Source organism: Perca fluviatilis, chromosome 7 (assembly GCF_010015445.1).
Source record: "Perca fluviatilis chromosome 7, GENO_Pfluv_1.0, whole genome shotgun sequence".
Classification (NCBI taxonomy): Eukaryota; Metazoa; Chordata; class Actinopteri; order Perciformes; family Percidae; genus Perca; species Perca fluviatilis.
The window spans coordinates 27,962,690-27,983,731 of NC_053118.1; the positions used below are offsets into that span (position 1 = coordinate 27,962,690).

General features: G+C 42.2%; 1 protein-coding gene and 1 long non-coding RNA gene across 3 annotated transcripts; one reads left to right on the top strand and one right to left on the bottom strand.

The window, feature by feature from the left end:
* On the top strand, nucleotides 1–21,025 carry ago1 (argonaute RISC component 1). Of its 2 annotated transcripts, none has more exons than XM_039804991.1 (19): nucleotides 1–487; nucleotides 4,211–4,397; nucleotides 7,432–7,552; nucleotides 8,121–8,302; nucleotides 8,937–9,073; nucleotides 9,410–9,544; nucleotides 10,294–10,381; nucleotides 11,816–11,963; nucleotides 12,136–12,255; nucleotides 12,392–12,514; nucleotides 12,768–12,901; nucleotides 13,220–13,404; nucleotides 13,520–13,679; nucleotides 14,093–14,183; nucleotides 16,251–16,445; nucleotides 16,623–16,757; nucleotides 16,853–16,954; nucleotides 17,107–17,306; nucleotides 18,316–21,025. In XM_039804991.1, the coding sequence occupies exons 1-19, from the start codon at nucleotides 463–465 to the stop codon at nucleotides 18,422–18,424; spliced, it is 2,577 nt and encodes an 858-aa protein (XP_039660925.1). In that variant the 5' UTR covers nucleotides 1–462; the 3' UTR covers nucleotides 18,425–21,025. The 2 variants fall into 2 exon arrangements, with proteins under 2 accessions (XP_039660925.1, XP_039660926.1); XM_039804992.1 differs by having other exon boundaries at nucleotides 9–82.
* Nucleotides 11,202–17,888, bottom strand: LOC120561772. Its single transcript, XR_005639654.1, has 3 exons — nucleotides 17,775–17,888; nucleotides 17,188–17,283; nucleotides 11,202–11,226 (listed from the first exon to the last, which is right to left on the bottom strand). It is a non-coding gene; the product is annotated as an uncharacterized LOC120561772 (long non-coding RNA).
* Nucleotides 21,026–21,042: the final 17 nt, after the last annotated feature.

Genomic DNA, 21,042 nt, shown 5'->3' on the forward strand with positions numbered 1-21,042 from the left:
TGGCAAAGAAGAAGTTTCAGATTTTTGGGGGGTGAGGAGGGGCTGGCCCTTTTTTGTTCCGCTGGAGAATCCTGCTTAAACGGTGAGTAGGGGCACAACAGACCGACGAGCAATCACAGCGCCGCGGACAATCGGCCAAATAACGGCGCCGGGAGGGAGCGCAGCGCAGAGGAACAGTGGTCAGAAATAAGATAGTATCGCCCTCCAGCTCTAACGTTACTACCTCCAGGGTCAACGGGCAGACAAGCATCAGCTATCGCCGTTAGCCTCAACTCCTCTGCGGGTCTGGGGGGTTCTGGCAGGGGCAGGGGCAGGGGGCGGGGGTACACCGAGCAAGGAGAAGACTAACACGCCGAGAGGAGGGGGCTGGAAGTCTGAGACGCTTCCAGCCTGAAGGGGCCGGCGGTTTGGCCACAGCACCCCGGACAAGCTAGCTTGTACCCGCGCGGCTAAGTGAATGGGATGGAGCCGGGACCGTCTGGCGCTGGTAGGTTTATTTTTATTTTTTTACTTGACTGGTTTCACATGTTATCAATTCGGATACCTGAGTTATTCTGCAGTTGGGGGAAAAAAGGGGCACTGTAGCCTAGCCTTAGCGTCACGGGGATGTAGAAGGAGGCTTGGTGACAACCCAGTCTGTTGCATCGCAACGTGTACAGAAGAGAGAGTGGGAGATGGAGGGGGCTCTCTTGCAGTCTGCATGCCCACCACTTTGTAGAGAACGTTATTATTTATCCAGGTTTATAGCTGTAGACAAGCCTGTGGGAATGCTGACAATATCCTAAGCCATGCGCGAGGGCAGGGGGGGTCGTGGGAATCTGGATGAGGAGGGACGAGGTGAAGCCCGCCTTGCAGCAGCAGCAGCAGCAGCAGCTGGCTGCACACCCCACACATCAGACCAGCCTATCTTTTCACTGACAGGTTATCACTGTTCAGGTTGTCTAAAGTGTTTAACACCTAGGCTTACATTACATGCGCACATTAGGGACACAGGCCTAACGTCTGCAGAGACAGATTATTTATTTATGTTGAACCAAAACGAATCCTCAATTGTTATATCTGTGCATCTGCTGTTAAGAGTTGACAGAACGTGTTTTTAGACTTGGAAAGACTGAGAAGCATTATGCATTGCATTTGTATGTGGGGTTTCGCTCTGCGTGCTTCAGATTTACAGCTAGTGCTGATCAGTGCCAGTGATAATCTTTATTTAGCAGTTTTCTTGGATGACACTGAGGTGCGGAGGCGGCTAATTAAAACACAAACTAGGTAGAGTTTGACGTTATGCCAAGGTCTAAAGTCCACCTATTGAACCCTGGCATTTACAAATCAGCCTTGAATCTGTCTTGTACTTTTGCAAGGCAGGATTTATATATTGAATGTTTTAAAGAGGTGGTGTTGTGACCTCATAGACCCTGTTAACTATTTCTGAAACCTCTTTGGATATATTCAGGCTGCTCTTTATTTGTACAAATTTAGGCCTGAGATTGAAATTACATTGTCAGTCCAGACACTGAACCTTGAAATCAGTTGAATAGGCTTGTTTTTATTTTTTAGGTTGGGGGAAGGGTCCTTGGGGCCCCCTCATCTCAAAGTCTGCTTTTGTGTTTTGAAGTGTGATTATTATTCAATGTGTTATTTTCCAAGATTGAGCTGATTGCCATGTTTAGCTTATGGTCAACAGCCAATTATCCAGAGAGCCAAAACAATGCATATTTGTCTGTTCCTTCTCATTCATGTACTTGGCCTGTTGTGATCTTCTGATGAGGGAAGGGCTCTCCCAATACAAATCGACTTCTGTTCTCTATTTTAAGATTTTAAAGCCTAATTTCATTGTGATAGATTCTTTCAAATTCAACGCACTTGCATTTATTTTCGGTAGCCCTCATCCTTTATCATTAGCTACACTAGAGAACTGCTATTACTGCCGTCTAGTAGGATGCCTAAAAAGGGCTTAAAGTTGGTTGTACTGCAGATCTCACCAAAGGATCATGAAATGGGCAAATTTGCCAAGTGGCTAATAATGAGCAAAAATATAGTGCGCAAAAACATTTACGTGTTCCCTCAGATATGACTTTAAAGTAGTAATATCCCATGTGACATAGGCTTATTGCTTGTTACGTCATAGTAAAGACAGTAAGTTGTGAGTGTCTTCATGTTATGATGCAGCTCCAAAGCTCTGCTTTAAGTCTGGCTGCTCGGAAAAGACTGCTATTGTCTTGGGATATGTGAAAGCGCTGGCTCCGCTTCTCACCATCTGCCTTCACTGGCACGAGGGTGAAGTGTGTGTGTGTGTGTCATTGTGTGAGTGTGCAACAATCACAACTCACTTTAGACACGTATTCACACACATGTATTTTTGCACATGTAGTATGTGTGGTCAACATACGTCTGTGTTTATGGTGTTGTAGTGAAGTGTGATTCTACACATAGACACACGCAGCACACACTAAGCACAGAGCATCTTTCTGTGTTTTATGGCTAATGCTACTCTTCCTGTCAGTTTGGCATTTTCTGAAGGCTTAGTGAACATATGATTGAGTGGTATGTTTGACCCAAGGATTTCCAGAGCAGCTATTTAAAGCGGGGCCTTTCCAGTTTGGGATAAACAGGCGCCTTGGCCCGATGTGTGAACATGCTCAGTGCAAGACCAAAAAGGCAAAGGTCTCTTCAGCATGACCACAGCAGTACCCTGCCTCCTCCTATCTCTTCCAACAGCCCTACACACACACACACACACACACACACACACACACACACACACACACACACACACACACACACACACACACACACACACACACACACACACACACACACACACACAGGGGGCCCCCTCCACATTCCCAGCCTCACCATGGAGACACCACGGCAACACAGCATTGTCATGGATATCAGGGGACCTGTGTGTGTGTGTGTGTGTGTGTGTGTGTATATGAGGGTGTGTGTTCGCCGAAGCAAGGGCGCTCCTCTGTCGTACACCCGTGTGTTTGTGTGTGTGAGATGGAGGAGCAGGGCAGCTGGGGTCTTTGTTGTGGTGAAGGAGGGCTGTTCTCTGGGGACCCAGAGGTTAAAGCACTGGGCCCCTCTCAGGCAGGAGTCACAGCTAGCCTCACATCTATAGCACCCAGTCTAGGACCCTCTCTGTATTAGACCTCCTGACCAGCTCAGACTTGTTTTTAAGACATGATGCTAGTACGGACACCTATAGTCACTAATTAGTGTATGCTGCGTGGACTACTTGTTACTTCTTCTGCCAGAGAAATACTGCCTAGATTAGACCTACATTATACAATATACATTTTCAGAAATGAGACTTATTTTGAGTGTGCAAAATATGTTTAGGGCAACTGATGATTATTTTCATTATCAACAATCAATATAATCTATAAATTATTTTCTCAATTAACTGATGAATCAATTGGTCAATATAAAATGTCAAGTTAATAGTGGAACATTTCATCATGCGCTCCCAGAGCCCTCTGTGACATCTTCAAAATGATTGTTTTGTCTATCGATTATCATCATTGTTGGAAGTCTGTATAGCAGGGATGTGATCAGAAGCACAACCAAACTGAAGCTCAAAAAATCATCTTCAAAAATCACACTTTGCTACATAAATAAAGTTTTTTTTCTAACGTATTCCTTTTCTTTCCTCGCCATCATTTCTATTTCTACCATCCTCCCTGTTCTCTCCATTGTCCATCCTCATTTGACCTTATCTGGTTGTTTCTCCTCCTCTTCCTTATGCTTTGTCAATATTCTCCTCCCTCATCCTTTATCTTTCCACTTATATAACATACCTTTCCCTCTCCCTGGCCCCAAATGCACATTTTGCTGCTTAACTCTTCCATTCTAATCATTGCTCTGTTTTCCTATCTTCCCTCTTCCTGTCTTCCTGTTCCTGCCACTCACTCTGGTGTCCGCTATCATGTCCTCTTGGCCCCTGCCCATGCTTCCTTCCCGGTTTATGCCACATTTCTTGCCCTCTTCTGCTCACAACCACTTCCTTTGCCACCTCCTCACTTGACCGTTCCTCATCCCATGCGTGCCTGCTTTGCCTATGTCCTTCTTCTGCTTTGCCTTGCTCATTTTCTGCTCTCACTGTTGCTTTGTGCACATCCACCTTCCTCATTCCTACCCTCTTTGCTCTGAACCTCCTCCTTTCTGTCACCTGCCCTTGTCGATGGCTCCCCATCCCATATCTGTCCAGTGCCCATGGGGGCCTTCCCCCCACCTCTGCAGCAGGTGTTCCATGCCCCCCGCCGGCCAGGCATGGGTACCGTGGGCAAGCCCATCAAGCTGCTGGCCAACTACTTTGAGGTCGAGATCCCAAAGATGGACGTCTTTCACTATGAGGTGGACATTAAGCCAGACAAGTGCCCACGGAGAGTCAACAGGTAATAGGACATGTGAAGACTGTGGTTACACCTTCATTTCTGATGTACCCCATGAATCTGAAAGATCAGTACTTGGCAGTTGTCAAGTGTCATAAGCAGTTATAAACTTGTGGCAGAAAGGCATGGATTTTGAGAAGTCAACAAGCAGCTGAAATGTCTCCAGTGTTGAACTGTTTGAAATTGGATAATGAAAGCCCAACAGTCACTTGTAATCACTTTTCAGGAGGCAGCAACAACAGCTACTGTCAACATGAACAATGCAACTGGGATTTAAATGTAATTCTTCAACTGTTTATTTATTTTTTACATGTTGATTACCATGTTTTTGTGTGGGGAAAATAATAAAAATATATCTGTGGTAGCTAAAGCAGAGCTCTTCAACTCTCAAGCATGCCTTACATGTATTGGTCTTACTAGCTTTAAAGTGGGTTATGTTTGCACCATGCAGCTCTGACTGTTATGTAGGAAAACAAATATTTGATTGAAATGCGGTATAAGTAGATATGTAGTCATATAGCAAATTTGGGGCAAAAAGGCTGTACCTTGTGACCTGCTTTTGATATTTTAGGCAATGAAACGCATTTTTCAAACTTTAGATTACATTTTATCCTTTGCTTTATACTGAAGACAAAGCCTCTGTGAAAATCATACCCAGTGTGAGTCCTCGTCAGTCCTTGAAAAGCAGTGGCAAAAATGAAATACTTAAGTACTGATGGGTTTTAGATTATATTAAGCAGTAGGAGGCCTTCTCCTCCTGCAGTCACTTTGCCCGAGTCACCGGACTGGACAGATGGTGGAGTCAAAAGTGAATTTAACTTAACTGACCCTTTTACCTTGGCTGGTGTTAATGCTTCAGTGTGCTTGCAGAAGCCCTTGTGTTGGGTGGCTATGTCAAAATCTAGATAAAGTCACTGAAGGGTTCTATGATATTATTAAGTAGAATAAACCTACTGTGAGTGGCTTTCCAATCAACGTTGTAATAAGATGCAGGAGCAAAAAAGGCATCTTACAAAAAATGATAATGGAGCAGGTTTATTAAAAGGTATTTTGTTCATTGTGAAGAGACAGCCTTCCTTTAGCTTCCCTTTAACTATTTAGGCTAGTGTAGATTGCTATGTAACTTGCTACATATTTGCAAGCTTTAGTATTTTTTTTCATTTTTTTTTTTTCATGAAACTATTAATCCCTAGACAGTGTTTACGGGCCCCATCCATTTTTATTTTCCAGCTGTAACAAATTAAAAACATAAAAGAGCTGCCGTGGTTATGATTTGTCGTATTTATTACTTTAATCCAAGCAACAAACAGTACATAAACATGTATTCCAAAATTCAGGGGGGGAATATGCTGTCTGTCTGCATGACAGACAGCATATTCCTACTTTTGTCATGGCTCTCCAGAGAGCCAGTTCCTTAAAAAAAAAAAAGACTGTCTTGTCTGCCTTTGAGGTGAAATGGCAACATGCCACACAATACAGATGTTTCGTCATGTAGAGCCAGACCGATAAAGGATTTTTAAGGCCGATATCGATACAAATATTTGGTGATTTAAAAAGCCGATATAAAAATGCAGTTATAAAAATAAACTTGTTTGTTTTATTCTCACAACAGAACAGAGGAACATCAAAATATATTAAAGTTCTGATGAATAAAATGTATTAAAATTCCAAACTTAGATATGAAATTTAAAACACAAGTGTTGCCAACAGGGACGTTGTAGAGTGCCGGATAAACTATGCAACGCCAACACTCATAACACGGTTGAAGGGTGTTTCGTCAGTTTAAATTTTCTTTTTAAATATTCATTTATCGGCCATTATAAATGCCGATACCGATAGTTTGGAAAATGCCTAATATTGGCATATATCGGTCGGGCTCTATCGTCATGCCATGTTTGATACATTAGATTTTACCCTTCTATGAAGGCATGAATGCCATTTCCCCCTTTACAATACTTTCCTCTGCTTTCGACTAAGATTGTTGTGTCACACTATGAGGTGGCTGTCAACAAGATACAACTGTTGTCCTTTTGTGTGGAAACGTGTCAGGTATCAGGGACAGTAGAAGCAGGAATATTTTTTATATATATATATGCTAACCTTTTGTCAGTGTCTAGGCACGAGCCCAATCCATGAACTCTCAAGTTTACTGTCCAGTGTGGCTGACTACTAGCCTTGGCCCTTTAGAGAATAATCAATAATCATATAATAAGATCCAGTGTAAAATGGTTAGAATAGAGTCTTTCAATCTAGTGCCATATGTTATTATACAAACATGGGGAAGCCTTTATTGTTGAAAACTTTACTTAGACTTTTGCATGTTTAAAGACCAATTCATTACTTTTCTCAAAACCTGAAAGGAAGAACTTGACATTCTTTTTTTATTCTGTCTATTAAAACAGCCCTGACTTAATTAATACTAGTGGCCTCATACAGTATAACATTCTTTTTTTGATTTGAACAACTTTTATTTAAATTAGCAGAAAGACAAGAGTGTGCACATTAAGGGGGGGGGCTTGAGCTTTGTTGTCTTCCCAGTTAACAAGGATGTGAACAAGAAACAATTGAACAAATCAGTAATTTGTAATTGAATAGTTTTTCGCTCAGAAAAGAAGAATTCTTGAAAGTTGCACGCGTTTACCACCTTCTCTAACGTTCAGCGAGGTTCTCTTTTGGTTTTAGGGCTCGAGACAAAGGTATGCAAAGGTCGAGCCCTTTTTGACCTTTTCTTTTCAGAACAACTTCTCATCCCCCACACTTATGAAGGCCAAGGCACCGTGCATTGAAAGGTGGCCCCCCGCCCACTCCCTCGCTCTTTTTGTCCTTGCCTCTCCCCCTGTGACCATGACATATTGCACCCAACAGCTGCATCCTGCTTGATCAATATTCTATCATCTTAAGAACTTCTTACCCCCACTGCCCCGCCATCACAATAGAGCATCCTGATGAGGCGATGGGTTTAATTGGGCAGAGCAGGGTCTCTTTTGCATTTCTGTTCTGCATGTTAATCCCATACTGTGTGTGTCTCTTCCTACAGGGAGGTGGTGGAATACATGGTGCAACACTTCAAGCCCCAGCTCTTTGGCGACAGGAAGCCAGTGTATGACGGAAAGAAGAACATCTACACGGTGCTAGCACTTCCTATTGGGAGTGAGAAGGTAGATGTTTGCAGTGGATGTGCTTTACACTGTTACAACTAACCAACTGACAAATTTCTCCTCAGGGATCAATAAAGTCAATCTTCCGACCTGTCCGAACAGGAGTTACACTATTTCTCCAGGGGAAGAAGAGTTGTGTGAAAAAAAAGAAAGAAAGAAAGCGTTATTTATCTCCTACAGAGCACATATGTCTCTCCCAGTATTCACAACAACCACAAACACCTACTGTTTTATGGAACGATGTTACTGTCTGGATGGAGACGTCTAGTTTTAATGTGTTGAGTACAAAGGATTCTGCTTTCTGTTATTTGTGATCTTGAAGGAATATCGCTAGCTTATTCGCTTTCTTGCAGAGCGTTAGATTAGAAGATCAATAGCCTTCTCGTATCTGTCCCTGTAAATATACACCACAGGGTTTCTGGTACACAGGGTTTCTGCACAGCCAGATAATTGGCTTTACTTGCTAATAGTCCACCTTCGTTCAATTTCTGGTTATTCTCTTTCTCCTGCAGCCTTGTTCTTTACCTCTTCCCTCTGTGTCTGTCCTTTCTGTCCTCTATTTCTCCAGGTGGATTTTGAGGTAACCATTCCAGGCGAGGGCAAAGACCGAATCTTCAAGGTGTCCATCCGTTGGCTGGCCAAAGTGTCATGGCGCCTGCTGCAGGAGACTCTGGTCAGTGGTCGGCTGCAGGTCCCCCTCGACTCGGTTCAAGCCCTTGACGTGGCCATGCGCCACCTGGCCTCTATGAGGTACACCACAGGAACCCTTTCTCCCTTAAGTTACACCAGTACAGACACAAACACACATACCTACACATACTGCCACACCCCTACCTCTGTAAAGTTCTACTTTAGTGAGATAATCAGTTCTTTCTAAGAGTTCTTTGCATGTACATCTTAAAAGCCGATTGGATAGTCAGTTTGCCAAGTTATAAGAGTGCAGCTTAGCCAGGTTGACTGGGTTGTTCCCTTCACATACATCAGACCGTCATAGCTCCAGGGGTCAGAGTGACTAAACAATAGCTGTTAGCGGAGACCTGTGTGAAAGTGTCCCCTGAACAATGCTGTGCAGGAGAATAACGATAACTGGCTTTTAGTACTTGACCTAAAAATGGACAAAAAAGTTGTCAGTTCAGTGCTAATGCCGTTACCTAATTCTATTTCTCTGTTTTCAGACAAATAGAGCCCAGTTCCTCATAACTCCTGTTGTGGTGTTTTTCTTTGCAGTTTTTGTTTTTGTTTTGTTCTAACAGTTTCAAGAGTTGACTCTTCTGAAACCTCTGACATGAGACGACAACTTCATTGGATATGAAGTCACGCTGAGGTCATGCTTTGTATCAAGTCTTTTTTTTGCACATTCATCATTTCCATCTTTTCCGATTAGGTACACTCCAGTGGGCCGTTCATTTTTCTCCCCACCTGAAGGATACTACCACCCACTGGGTGGGGGGAGGGAAGTCTGGTTTGGCTTCCACCAGTCTGTGCGCCCCGCCATGTGGAAGATGATGCTTAACATTGATGGTGAGTCACTGAAGTGACTTGAGTGTGTGTAGTCAGTGATCTCATTGTCTTTTACTGACATTGCATGACTGGGCAGAAACAGGGGGGGTCAGAAATGGAGAACATTTACTCAGAGACCAAAGAGGATTTGAAACCACTAATTATATGATTTTATAATAACGATATGATATCATAAATACAAGCTTCTATTGGCTGCTTGGAACATAAATGTTTGCTCTGATAAATGCCTTAAATGGCGATGTAAAGGCTAATAAAAGTTGTGGGCGTCCATGGACCCTGTGTTAAGTTGCTCTTCTCTGACCTGTATGGACTTATTGTTGCTCTGTCTCCCTCTAGTGTCCGCCACGGCCTTCTACAAAGCCCAGCCTGTAATTGAGTTCATGTGTGAAGTTTTGGACATTCGCAATATCGACGAGCAGCCCAAGACTCTCACTGACTCGCAAAGGGTCCGCTTCACCAAGGAGATTAAAGGTGGGCTACTAGTGTGAAAGGGCCTTTCAAACACTCCATGAGAAGCCCTGAACAGGAAAATAAATGTACACCTTCATGCCTCGGTCTAAAGATTCTTTGCTCATACCTGGCAAACTCTTTTTAGACCTTATACACAAGTTACTGACATAATGTTATCAGCAACATTTCCCTTTTAGCGTTTATTGTGGTTAGGGGTGTGATGATACATCGATTTGGATCGATATATCGATTCAATCATCAACAATCTATTATCGATACAAAGTCAAAACATCGATACGTATTGTCATCTTTTAGATGCGCCTTTATTTTGAAATTCCCACTTTTACAATTATTCTTTCAGTTAAAAAAAAAAAAAAAGAGTAGTTTGTTTTTAATTAAAAGTCTGGAAAAGCTTGGTAATGAAATTTATGCATCATATTTTAGTTTCTTTTTATAAATACATATAACGTACATGTAACTGATTGTGTTAAATTGGCTTATGTATCAACTCACATCGCTCGCAGGCCCCTGATTTGAATCGAATCGAAGTGGTGTCGTGGCAGACTTTGTTATATCAGTTAATATTGTATCGTTGTCCAAAGAATCAATCTAATATTTGTATCGTGATCATATGTGTGATTTACACCCCTAATTGTGGTGTTATGTTATTTCACAAGAAGCTCTTCCGATTACTCATAATTATAATGTCTGTCTTTCTGTGTCTGTTTGTGTTCATTCTTGTTAACGCCACTTCTTGTTGGCATTACCAGGCCTGAAGGTGGAGGTGACCCACTGTGGCCAAATGAAGAGGAAGTATCGTGTATGCAACGTCACCCGGCGACCTGCCAGCCACCAGACGTAAGTACGCAGACAGTACTGAATTACCGTACATTATCAAATACACCCATTTATTATCTGTATACATTAAGATATCCCCAAAATTGCCTCTATGGATTTGAATAATCTGCTTAGATGTGAATAACCAGTTTGCCGTAGATCCTGCCGACCATCCTGTAGCTTGTTTCGCCTGTCTCCACAGTTGACACTCTGCTGAGTGTTTTATGGGTATTTATTTTTGTCTCTCTTGTTTACTCATTGTCACTCACTGGCCCCCTCAACCACTTCTCCCTCTGTCTCTCCTTATCTGACTCTCTTTTTTTTGGCTCGTTCTTTGCACCTGGAACTCTCCTAGAGGAGCTATATTAATCTCTAGCTCCTGCCAACACTGGCAAAGTTTCTGATTTCCTCAAAAAGGTTCTCAATCTCCAGGGAAGTTTGTGTAGTGGAAACCCCCTATTTTGAAATATTAGCAAAGGTTCCTCTTATATAAACTATATAAATAAAGTATTTATCCCAAATTATTAAGTGCCCTATTAGGAAAAAAAATCACTTTTTCTGGGATTTGGGGTGTTATTTTGTGTCTCTGGTGCTTCCACACGCATACAAACTTTGAAAAAAACACCTGTTCAAAATCTGCACGGTTTGTCTACGTCACTAGCCGAAACGAGGGGGCTAAACCATGCTAGCATGATAGCGGTTAGCCCCCTCGTTCTCAATGGCAAAACACTGCTACAACACACACAAATTCACCATAATCTACAAAAGAACTACTTACGTGTCCCTCTTCTGCAGGTATTCCACGCAAAGTTGACAGTGCGCCATCATTTAGAAGAAGTCTCCCGGCTAATCCTGCCTTGTACTGACTGCAGTTAGAGAAACAGCAAGTTGCAAATTGTGAGCCTTCCCTAGCTACTGCACATGCGACTGCCAACAAAGATGTTACAGCAGTGCATTTTCTCACTCTGTACCTAAAACAGAGGCCTGGACACAGGGTGAAAAGAGGAGCTGCAGCAATGTGCAGTACAACAATGTTTTGTGAAAATTAAACCATGTAAACCTATTCTGGTACAACCTCAAAATACAATTATGAACCTGAAAATGAGCATAATATGGCCACTTTAAGTTGTTTGACAGATTGAGACAGAAAGAGAAAATAACAATTGCTGCATCAACCTGTTTAAGTCTATTGGTCAAACGTTATACGTCATACGTTAGCATTTTAACGTCAACCTGGATGAATCAGCAAATCAGGAGCTGCTGGCCAGTGGTGCATTGCGATGACAGAGTGACATTTGTTGGTACAAGGTCACTAATACGCCACACACTCATGATCATGCTGGGTTATATCCACTCAAAAATATTGTGCAACTCATTACAGCAAAGGCAGCTTCTTCATCTTAGTACCAGCTCCTACAGTAATTCACGTTTTTTATTTTGTGTCTTTTCCACCAGGTTTCCCCTCCAGCTCGAAAGTGGGCAGACAGTAGAATGTACAGTGGCCCAGTACTTCAAGCAGAAGTACAACCTGCAGCTAAAATACCCCCACCTACCTTGCCTACAGGTGGGGCAAGAGCAGAAGCACACCTACCTGCCTCTGGAGGTGAGGAAGGGTTCGATATCTTATCATTTCAAGATTTAACCAATAAAGAGTGTTCATATGTAATAACACCATGTGCACTGACTTACACACACTATTTTGAGATACATCCAGGATTAGTACATGTGAGTAACCAATGTTTACCCCCTAATGACTCTGGATTTATTTGTCGCAGGTGTGTAACATTGTAGCAGGTCAACGATGCATCAAGAAGCTGACAGATAATCAGACCTCCACTATGATCAAAGCCACAGCTCGCTCCGCACCCGACAGACAAGAGGAGATCAGCAGGCTGGTGAGTTGTAGAGACAACTAGTGGGTGGAGGTCACACAGCTGACCTAACAGAGTATATATGAATGTCTGACTCAGTAATTTATAGTGTAAGACACAGAGACCGTGAGATATGATGGATATCCTTTACTCTTTACAGATGAAGAATGCTAACTTCAACCTAGACCCGTACATCCAGGAGTTTGGGATCAAGGTGAAAGATGACATGGCTGAGGTGACGGGCAGGGTGCTTCCACCCCCTATCCTGCAGTATGGAGGACGGGTAATACGTGGTTCATTTATTATTTAAAAGCACAGTTTTTGTGAGTTTTGATAGAGTCTGAATGGACACTGCATCTAAAATCCTTCAGTTGCGCGCGCGCGCACACACACACACACACACACACACACACACACACACACACACACACACACACACACACACACACACACACACACACACACACACACACACAATTTTGCGGTAGATGTGACCTGATTTAAACCTTCTCCCCTCTTGTCCTATTTTTCAACAGAACCGTGCCATAGCAACCCCCAACCAGGGAGTGTGGGACATGAGGGGGAAGCAGTTTTATAACGGCATCGAGATCAAAGTGTGGGCGATTGCTTGCTTTGCCCCCCAGAAACAGTGCAGAGAAGAGGTGCTCAAGTAAGTACGAATGAGTGGTAACAGTGGAAATACATTTTTTTGGGAGGAATGAAATCATTTCCCCCATAACACTCTTTGGCTATTTTGCATTTAATAGCGGTAAGTCACTAGACCAATCTGGATTAAGCTGCTGGCGAGAGGAAAATAATTTGCATCCGCAACGCCATATTCAGCCTACATTTGGCATCTCAAACACAGTGATTCATTTCTTTATAATATAATCACTAATATGTCCTGATGAGCAGGGATACATTTCCTTAGCAATACACATGCCTTAGCTTGCTGAATTTTGTCTCAACTAATCTGGTTTCCTTTCAGGAACTTCACAGACCAGCTGCGTAAGATCTCTAAGGATGCTGGGATGCCCATCCAGGGCCAGCCATGTTTCTGTAAATACGCCCAGGGAGCGGACAGCGTGGAGCCCATGTTCAGACACCTGAAGAACACCTACTCGGGACTGCAGCTCATCATTGTCATTCTGCCAGGAAAAACCCCTGTCTATGGTAGGCTATTTTTTCCTTTTCTTCTTAGATATACACTCGGTTTGGACAAAATGATACCTCAGTCGTTTATCGTCATGGTGTCCTTCATGTCCCATTTCTAAACTGTCCCCTTTAGCCGAGGTAAAGCGTGTGGGAGACACCCTCTTGGGCATGGCCACGCAGTGTGTCCAGGTGAAGAATGTGGTGAAGACGTCACCTCAGACCCTCTCCAACCTATGCCTCAAGATCAATGTGAAGCTGGGAGGCATCAACAACATCCTGGTGCCTCACCAACGGTGAGCTTTTGTTTGGGCTGCTTTTGAATTAGTTTTACATTTACGGCAGGAGGACAGCACTAAGAATTTTAATAGTACTTCTGTCTGTCTCTCTCACACACACACACACACACACACACACACGTAATCCATTCATGTAATACTACTGTCACAGGTCGATGCTGTCTATATAAGACCTTGGATTGCATATTTCCATATATGTCACTGTTAAACCATAGAATTCAAATTATCTTAAAAAAAAGTTTATTTTTTTTATTTGATTTATTCTTTGAATTTTCTATTTATTAAATTTTTTACATTTAGGGATCTATCGGCTTTCAGTCAATTAGAAGTAGCTAACTCTTTAAAAGCAACCCCACGTTGCCTTTATGAGCAAGTTTAATTTGCATGTCCTCGTCCATTTGCACTCTCAGGTCAGCAGTGTTTCAGCAGCCGGTTATCTTCCTGGGAGCAGACGTCACGCACCCCCCTGCTGGAGATGGCAAGAAGCCCTCCATTACTGCTGTAAGTCTCAGAAATAACGCCTTTTATTAAACAACACTAGGTGAACTTGAACACAATCTTAGGAAAAGGAAAGGAAATGGGCAACTATTGCATGTCACACAAAGTCAGGCCACTTGTGGGGGAAAAATATTGACTTTCTAGTTTGAGAAAAGTATTTTTCTTTCAATACCGTTGGGGGGTTATTTGAGTATGAAAAGGGGAACAGCAGTCTGAGGCACTTGGCTGCCACTTGTTGTAAATTCCAAAGTCAAAGTAATTAATTTCACAGAATTGATAAGCATGAATGTCAGGCAGGTTCTGTCCACTGCTGCTGTTTGTGTTGGACACAGCAGCCCTGTGTCAGCGCCGACATACAGATGGCGTAAAGTGGATCAAAACTATATCTGGTGAATAGTTTTCTTTTAAGAACAAAGGACGGTGGCCAACAATCTCTTTTTCAATTCTTTTTTTTAAAGCCATAAAACATTATCTAAAAGTGTATACTGTAGTTGTATCAAGTGGGGAAAAAAATAAATAAATCGAAATAATTGTTAATAATTGCCACAGTGTAGTGTGGTGTCTCTGCTGGCAATCCAGATGCTGTGTTGGCATGGCCCCTCCTTTTTATAGGCAAATCAAAAAAGCAACAAGGTCATGTAAATAATGCCGATGATGTCAAGATGTCATAGAAAAGCAAGCTCATGGTCGTGGTTGCTTGGTGACAGTGGCACTGAGTGACCATGGTGCACGGCGTTGCTGGTTAAAGAATAAACCCAAAGCCATAAATAGTATGTTTGAGGCAGAAGAGCTTTACCACCTTTTTAATCTTTAACACAGACAAAAAGTTAGTCAAAACACTGTAGTGCAAATGTCATTACTTTCAGCTCATATGGGAGTGTTTATTATTAATTTGACTGTTATGGTAGCAGAATGCACAATAGAAATGGGGAAATTTTATTATGTTTTTTGTCTGATAGACAAGATGAATTTAGTACCTTGAGTTCTGGTAGTTTGGGGATTTGTAATTTAATTCTGGCATTTTCATCAAAACACATAATTAGTTACCACCCTAATTTACAGCTTTAATAAGTACTGTGTACTCTCAGGCAGTTCATAACACTTAATCAATTTAGCCTCAAGGACCGTAGAAGTGCTTGGTTTTGTTTCTTTTTCGATGCATTTTTTCCTCTATCAATATCTCTGCTGAATCAACACGGGAGGGCAAAGAAGTGATAGTTCCCCCCCACTTTCATCTATATATTTACGGCTATTTAAGACCACTCTTTTTTTAAGACCCCTCATATTAATTATCTATTTAGGTTTTTATTTTTTGATGCCTATATGTTTTTAGCTTTTTGTCTTTAGGTTGGTCTGTTGTAATTGTTGGAGCTTGTATTGCAAGACAAATGTCCGTGTCTACAGACAATAAAAGGTCTGTCTGTCACTGGCAAATGCCCTGCTTTGAAAGTCCATCTCATGAGAAACCGCAGTCTGCAGTCAATCTGACTTTTCGTTTAGACTCGGATAGACAAATGAGGCTGAACGAAAAAAAAAAAGCAGTAAGAGAGGAGTTAGTGAGGGATTAAGGGAAACAAATGGCTCATCACTGAATCACGTTCAAAAAGGAAATTACATCAATACTTGTCCGCCCTTGACCTCAGCTGTGGTTGGCTGTGTTGTTGCCTAAAAATTATTACAAACGCGCGAGAGGATTGGAGAGGAGAGTGGACCAGTCTTGTTCCTTCTGAAATTAGAAAACTGGTGAAAAAGTATGATTTTTTAGACAGTGCAGTACAACAATTTGAGGGAAGAAAAATAAAAGGTTGATGTTGAGCCTCCCACACTTCGTAGTGGCGGCCTCTAGGGGATGTTAATGTACCAACATACACCTTAGGGACTAATGACTGATAACAGTGGATTAGGATCAAACAAGATGTTCTTTGTTTGTCCATCATACATTTGATGGATGACTTAATGCAAAGCACCTTAGAATACCCAATGCACTTTTTGCTCATGTGTTACCAGCGGGAATCAAATCACCACTGCTCACAGTGCCATGTTAAACTCTGTCACTCCCCTCTCTTCCAGGTGGTAGGCAGTATGGATGCTCATCCCAGCCGATACTGTGCCACAGTGCGAGTCCAGAGACCCAGGCAGGAAATCATTGAAGATTTGTCTTACATGGTGCGTGAACTGTTAATTCAGTTCTACAAGTCGACCCGGTTCAAGCCCACCAGGATCATTTTCTATAGAGATGGAGTTCCTGAGGGACAGTTGCCCCAGGTAATATGACGACATGGTAGTTGAAACTGATGTGAGTCATTTGATGGATTATCTGGATTGTCCCAAATATGTAAAAATGTCTTGTTTCTTAACTTGATGTTGGCAAAGTGCATTTTTGCATGTTTCTGTAAAATTGATTTTTATCAGTGAGCTAATAAACAATTGTCTCGTGTGAAGATTCTCCACTACGAGCTCCTGGCCATCAGAGATGCGTGCATCAAGTTGGAGAAAGACTATCAGCCAGGCATCACCTACATTGTGGTGCAGAAACGCCACCACACCCGCCTCTTCTGTGCCGACAAGTCTGAAAGGGTGTGCTTTCTACAAACACATTTTAAAATGAGTTTTCATTTTTTTCATAGTCACTTGTTTTCATATGTTTAAACATTATTTTTTGTTGTTGATAGATTGGGAAGAGTGGGAATATTCCTGCAGGGACTACGGTGGACACCAGCATCACTCATCCCTTTGAGTTTGACTTCTACCTGTGTAGCCATGCAGGCATACAGGTAATAACAGAAACTATGTTTTAGTGCTCTGACTAGATTATAATGAGTGAATGAATGACCCTAAAACCCTACATATTGCATTTGGTTGTTTTACGATTTTATTTAGCGTATTATGTTTCATGTAATTTGTTTTGCCTTCTCTCCGTCTCCAGGGTACCAGCCGGCCGTCTCATTACTACGTCTTATGGGACGACAATCGTTTCACGGCTGATGAGTTACAGATTCTAACTTACCAGTTGTGCCACACGTACGTGCGCTGTACCCGCTCAGTCTCCATCCCTGCGCCAGCCTACTACGCTCGTCTTGTGGCCTTCCGCGCCCGCTACCATCTGGTGGACAAAGAGCATGACAGGTTAGTGTGGCTATGGAAGATGTAACACAGGATTTCTCAAATGCTGATTGGGTGGCAGTTTTTGTTTACCAAAATTCTCAGGACCCACAGCAATTGGAATTATTATTATTATTTTTTTTTTTAAAGTAGAATTAGGGAGGAATCGGTTCTGGGTAATTTTGAAATGTTCCGTAGGCCTTATTCTCTGATCTGTCTTTAGAAGCATGTTACGCCCCATTCTAGGGGTGCCTAGGACGCAACATGAAAAGGCCCCATCTTCCCCGTCTCCCAAATAGCCATAAACTATTATTTGTTTGAATAACAACAAACTTATTTATTTTCCAAAGAAAGATAATATATACATAAAATAGATATATTAAGCCTCAGGGTGACTACCACCAAAATAACAAACAAACAAAGCAATTCAAACTGGGAGATAAGAAACTAACCTACCAAACAAAAAGGCAAAAAGAATGACAAAAGACTTACCTCCCTAACTAACAAAACAGGAGAAAACAAGATTAACACACCTGGCCGTCCACCCTTACTAAACAAACACAACAATACGTAATCTAAACCAAAGTTGCTCAAAGCAAAAGTGTGGCCGGTTGGGAGATGAGGAGGACGAGGAACGGCGGCTGCCATCTTGACTCCTTATAACAGGTGGTTTCCCCAGCTGCAGCCAATCACAGGTTCGGGCCTGAAACCACTCCACCAATCCTCTTACGGCTATGGCACACACCTATTTGCATGTGAAATTGAACACAACAGAAAAAAACACAGGGCACACACAGCAGACCAAAGAAACAATATGACCACAGTCGTAAACAAGCAGTTAAATATTTAAAACATATTTACTAAAGTACATCAGTCTTAATACAACTGTGTCCTGCAACACTGTCTACATAGAAACTGACCCCACATTGGGTTTGGACCCCAAGTTTGAGAGTGCTATTGGTAACTGTATTCCGATAATCACAGTGTCGCTGATCTTTGTTCTGCAACTTGTCTCCCTGTCATCTCTCTGCAGTGGCGAGGGCAGCCACGTGTCTGGTCAGAGTAACGGTCGGGACCCCCAGGCGCTGGCTAAAGCTGTTCAGATTCACCACGACACCCTGAGGACCATGTACTTCGCCTGAGCTACACCAACCATCACCACCATCGACCCTTCCCACCTCATTTCTACCTGAGTGGGCGCACGGCCCACCACCACCTCATCCCCATCCCTTATTCCCAATGACTACCCATCACACACACTCCACAGACTTGCCAGTTATTCACCCAAATCCAAGAAGAAAAAAAAAGCCCTTCACCTGTAAATCACAGGCAGACTATACAGCCTCATGCACTCAAACGGTTATGAATATTATTATTTTTATTGTAATTTTGTTGTTTTTACTTTACCGGGACTATTGATCTTTTTATGTAGAATTTTTAAACGTGGGTATTATTATGTACTTGTATTGTACGCTACCTTCACACTCCTGTGTATGTAAGTATGCAATGCGGATGGGAGGGAAATAGTCGATGAAAAGAAAAGAAAAAAATCACAAAAAACTTTCTTAACTGCCATCACGATGCTGCCTCTTTACCCATCCGAATGCCGGATGCCAGTGTTCCAAGCCCCTTAGTATGGGGATCCTCCAGAGGGGTGGTACTGGGCACGCACACTTACATGTATCATTTTATCGTTGTCATGAACTACATTCATGTTTTAAATGTTTTTGAATAATGTTATTTTTTAAAACTGCCTTGAGGAGTCCGAGGTATGGTACATTAGCACTTAGTGTTAGCATGTAGGTGCCACCTGTCCTGCAAAAGACTTTGTTAGTACATGTGAGGCTAGCCCTCTGGTCTTTATATTAGCAGACAGAAAGAGCAGGTGTAGCATATCGTAGATACAGGAGAGAAGTCCTGCCGCACTCTCTGTGCTGATTGGTCAGTCCCTTAGAGATTTAGCCCATAGAGGCAAGCTTAGCATAACAATAGAGGGACCTTTTTTTTTTCCAGTGTATCAAATATACTTGCACCCCATGCACCTAAACCAGCATTATTAACCAGCCAAAAGTGATGCCAACCAATTGAAAAGGGGCACCTAAACAGGAAGATAATCTTTCGTTTCTGTATGCATTGCTCTTTTAGGATTTACGAGGCACTTTTTTTTTTCTTTTTTTTTACTTGATATATTTTACTTCAAAATGGTGAGACTTGTCTGTCCTGAGGCTTGACACAGACTAGTTTGAAGTTTTCACACCAAGACCTGCAGAGCTTTCAGGACAAATAGGTAACTAAGGCAATAGGCAAGGTCAACACTCCTCTTTAGATTTGAATGCAGGCAAATATAAAGTCTGTGATCACTTAAGTGCTGCAAAGCTGAACTCACATTCAGCAATTGACCTTGCTCTGATCATTCTGCACCTTCCAACATGTATCAGTAGAGGTGACGCCACACAGTGCACTCTAAACTACAAACCCGCACACTTCTTTGCATACCTGTACACACCTATCTCCATTTTTACACAAAGCTCTTCCCTCTGGCATTTACAACTCATAGCCTGAATAGCAGAAGCACACACATATCTTCCTTCTCCGTCTCTTTCTTAGCATGTAGAGACCCACTCCTTCAAATGCACTTGTCCCCTTATTTCCCTCCAAGTCAAACTATCACTCATAACCCTTTCCATCATCACATTCTATCCTTGCTGTCTATTCTCACTTTTAACATCACACACCTGCAGCATCCCCTGCACCAATCCCGTATCTTGTGTTAGCCAATCCCTATTGGTGCTCTGTGTGCATGGGCGGCACAGATAAGGGATTGCTACATTGGACAGGGTGGGCCACTATTACTATTACTTAATATGCCCTGCATTTACATCTAGTCACTTTCTGGATTTGTGAAAAAAATGCATGTAATTATTTTTTATGACTGGATATTCTGAGCCACCTTATTTTGGTTTCCTTAGAGGTAGGAGCCTTGTGCTCGCCACTGCCTGTTATGGTTATAAAGACTGCTTTTTTTTTTTTCCTTTTGTCATTATTATGAATATTGTGACTAGTGTCAGAGTGTATCCTCAAGAGGGCACTGTGGAGACGGTCTCAAAATTCCACCTCAGTTGCCCTTTAAGCGCCTCAAATCTTGTCTGATGGTCAGAGCCCCTTTGAGCGGAAAGGGATCAAAAGATCAGATGTGTTTGATTTTGAAATCATGTTTATTAACTCGCAAAGTCAAAATGCCTTTGTACGCCGTTTTACTGATCCTTCTTTGTGTCCAAGGTGATTTGTATATATAAATATATAATAATAACCTGTTATGTATCTTGGCTCACCAGTTGCCAGGCCTTTCACAGTTGGGGCCAGTGTTTTACCCCTCATTATTTGCTAAAAAAAGAAAAGAAAAGAAAAATCAGACTGGGGGCTTTTTCCAGTACCACTGAAACCAGATGCAGTTCTTCACTCACTGAAGCCACAAAGCACCTTGCAAAGGGGGGAGACGAAATGGCAGTCACCCTGGAAATGCATCATATGGACACCGGAGAGTCCACTCCTCTTCACACAGCCTCACTGTCTGACTAAGCAATATTGAAGCCACTGATCAAGAACAGTCCTTGTCATAGCACTTCCCAATAGATTTGAATGAAAAGACATGGAAGCATATTATTTTGGCTCTGTATGTGATGGTATGGAAACTCTGTTGGGGTGGGTTATTTTTTAAATAAAATAAAATTGTTTTTTATTAATCCTGTTGTTTTTAACT

Coding starts and splice junctions, on each gene's coding strand:
- ago1 (XM_039804991.1), top strand. CDS start 463: ATGGAGCCGGGACCGTCTGGCGCTG. Junction 9,074..9,409: donor GATGATGCTTAACATTGATG/GTGAGTCACTGA, acceptor GTCTCCCTCTAG/TGTCCGCCACGGCCTTCTAC. Junction 12,515..12,767: donor TCCTGCAGTATGGAGGACGG/GTAATACGTGGT, acceptor ATTTTTCAACAG/AACCGTGCCATAGCAACCCC.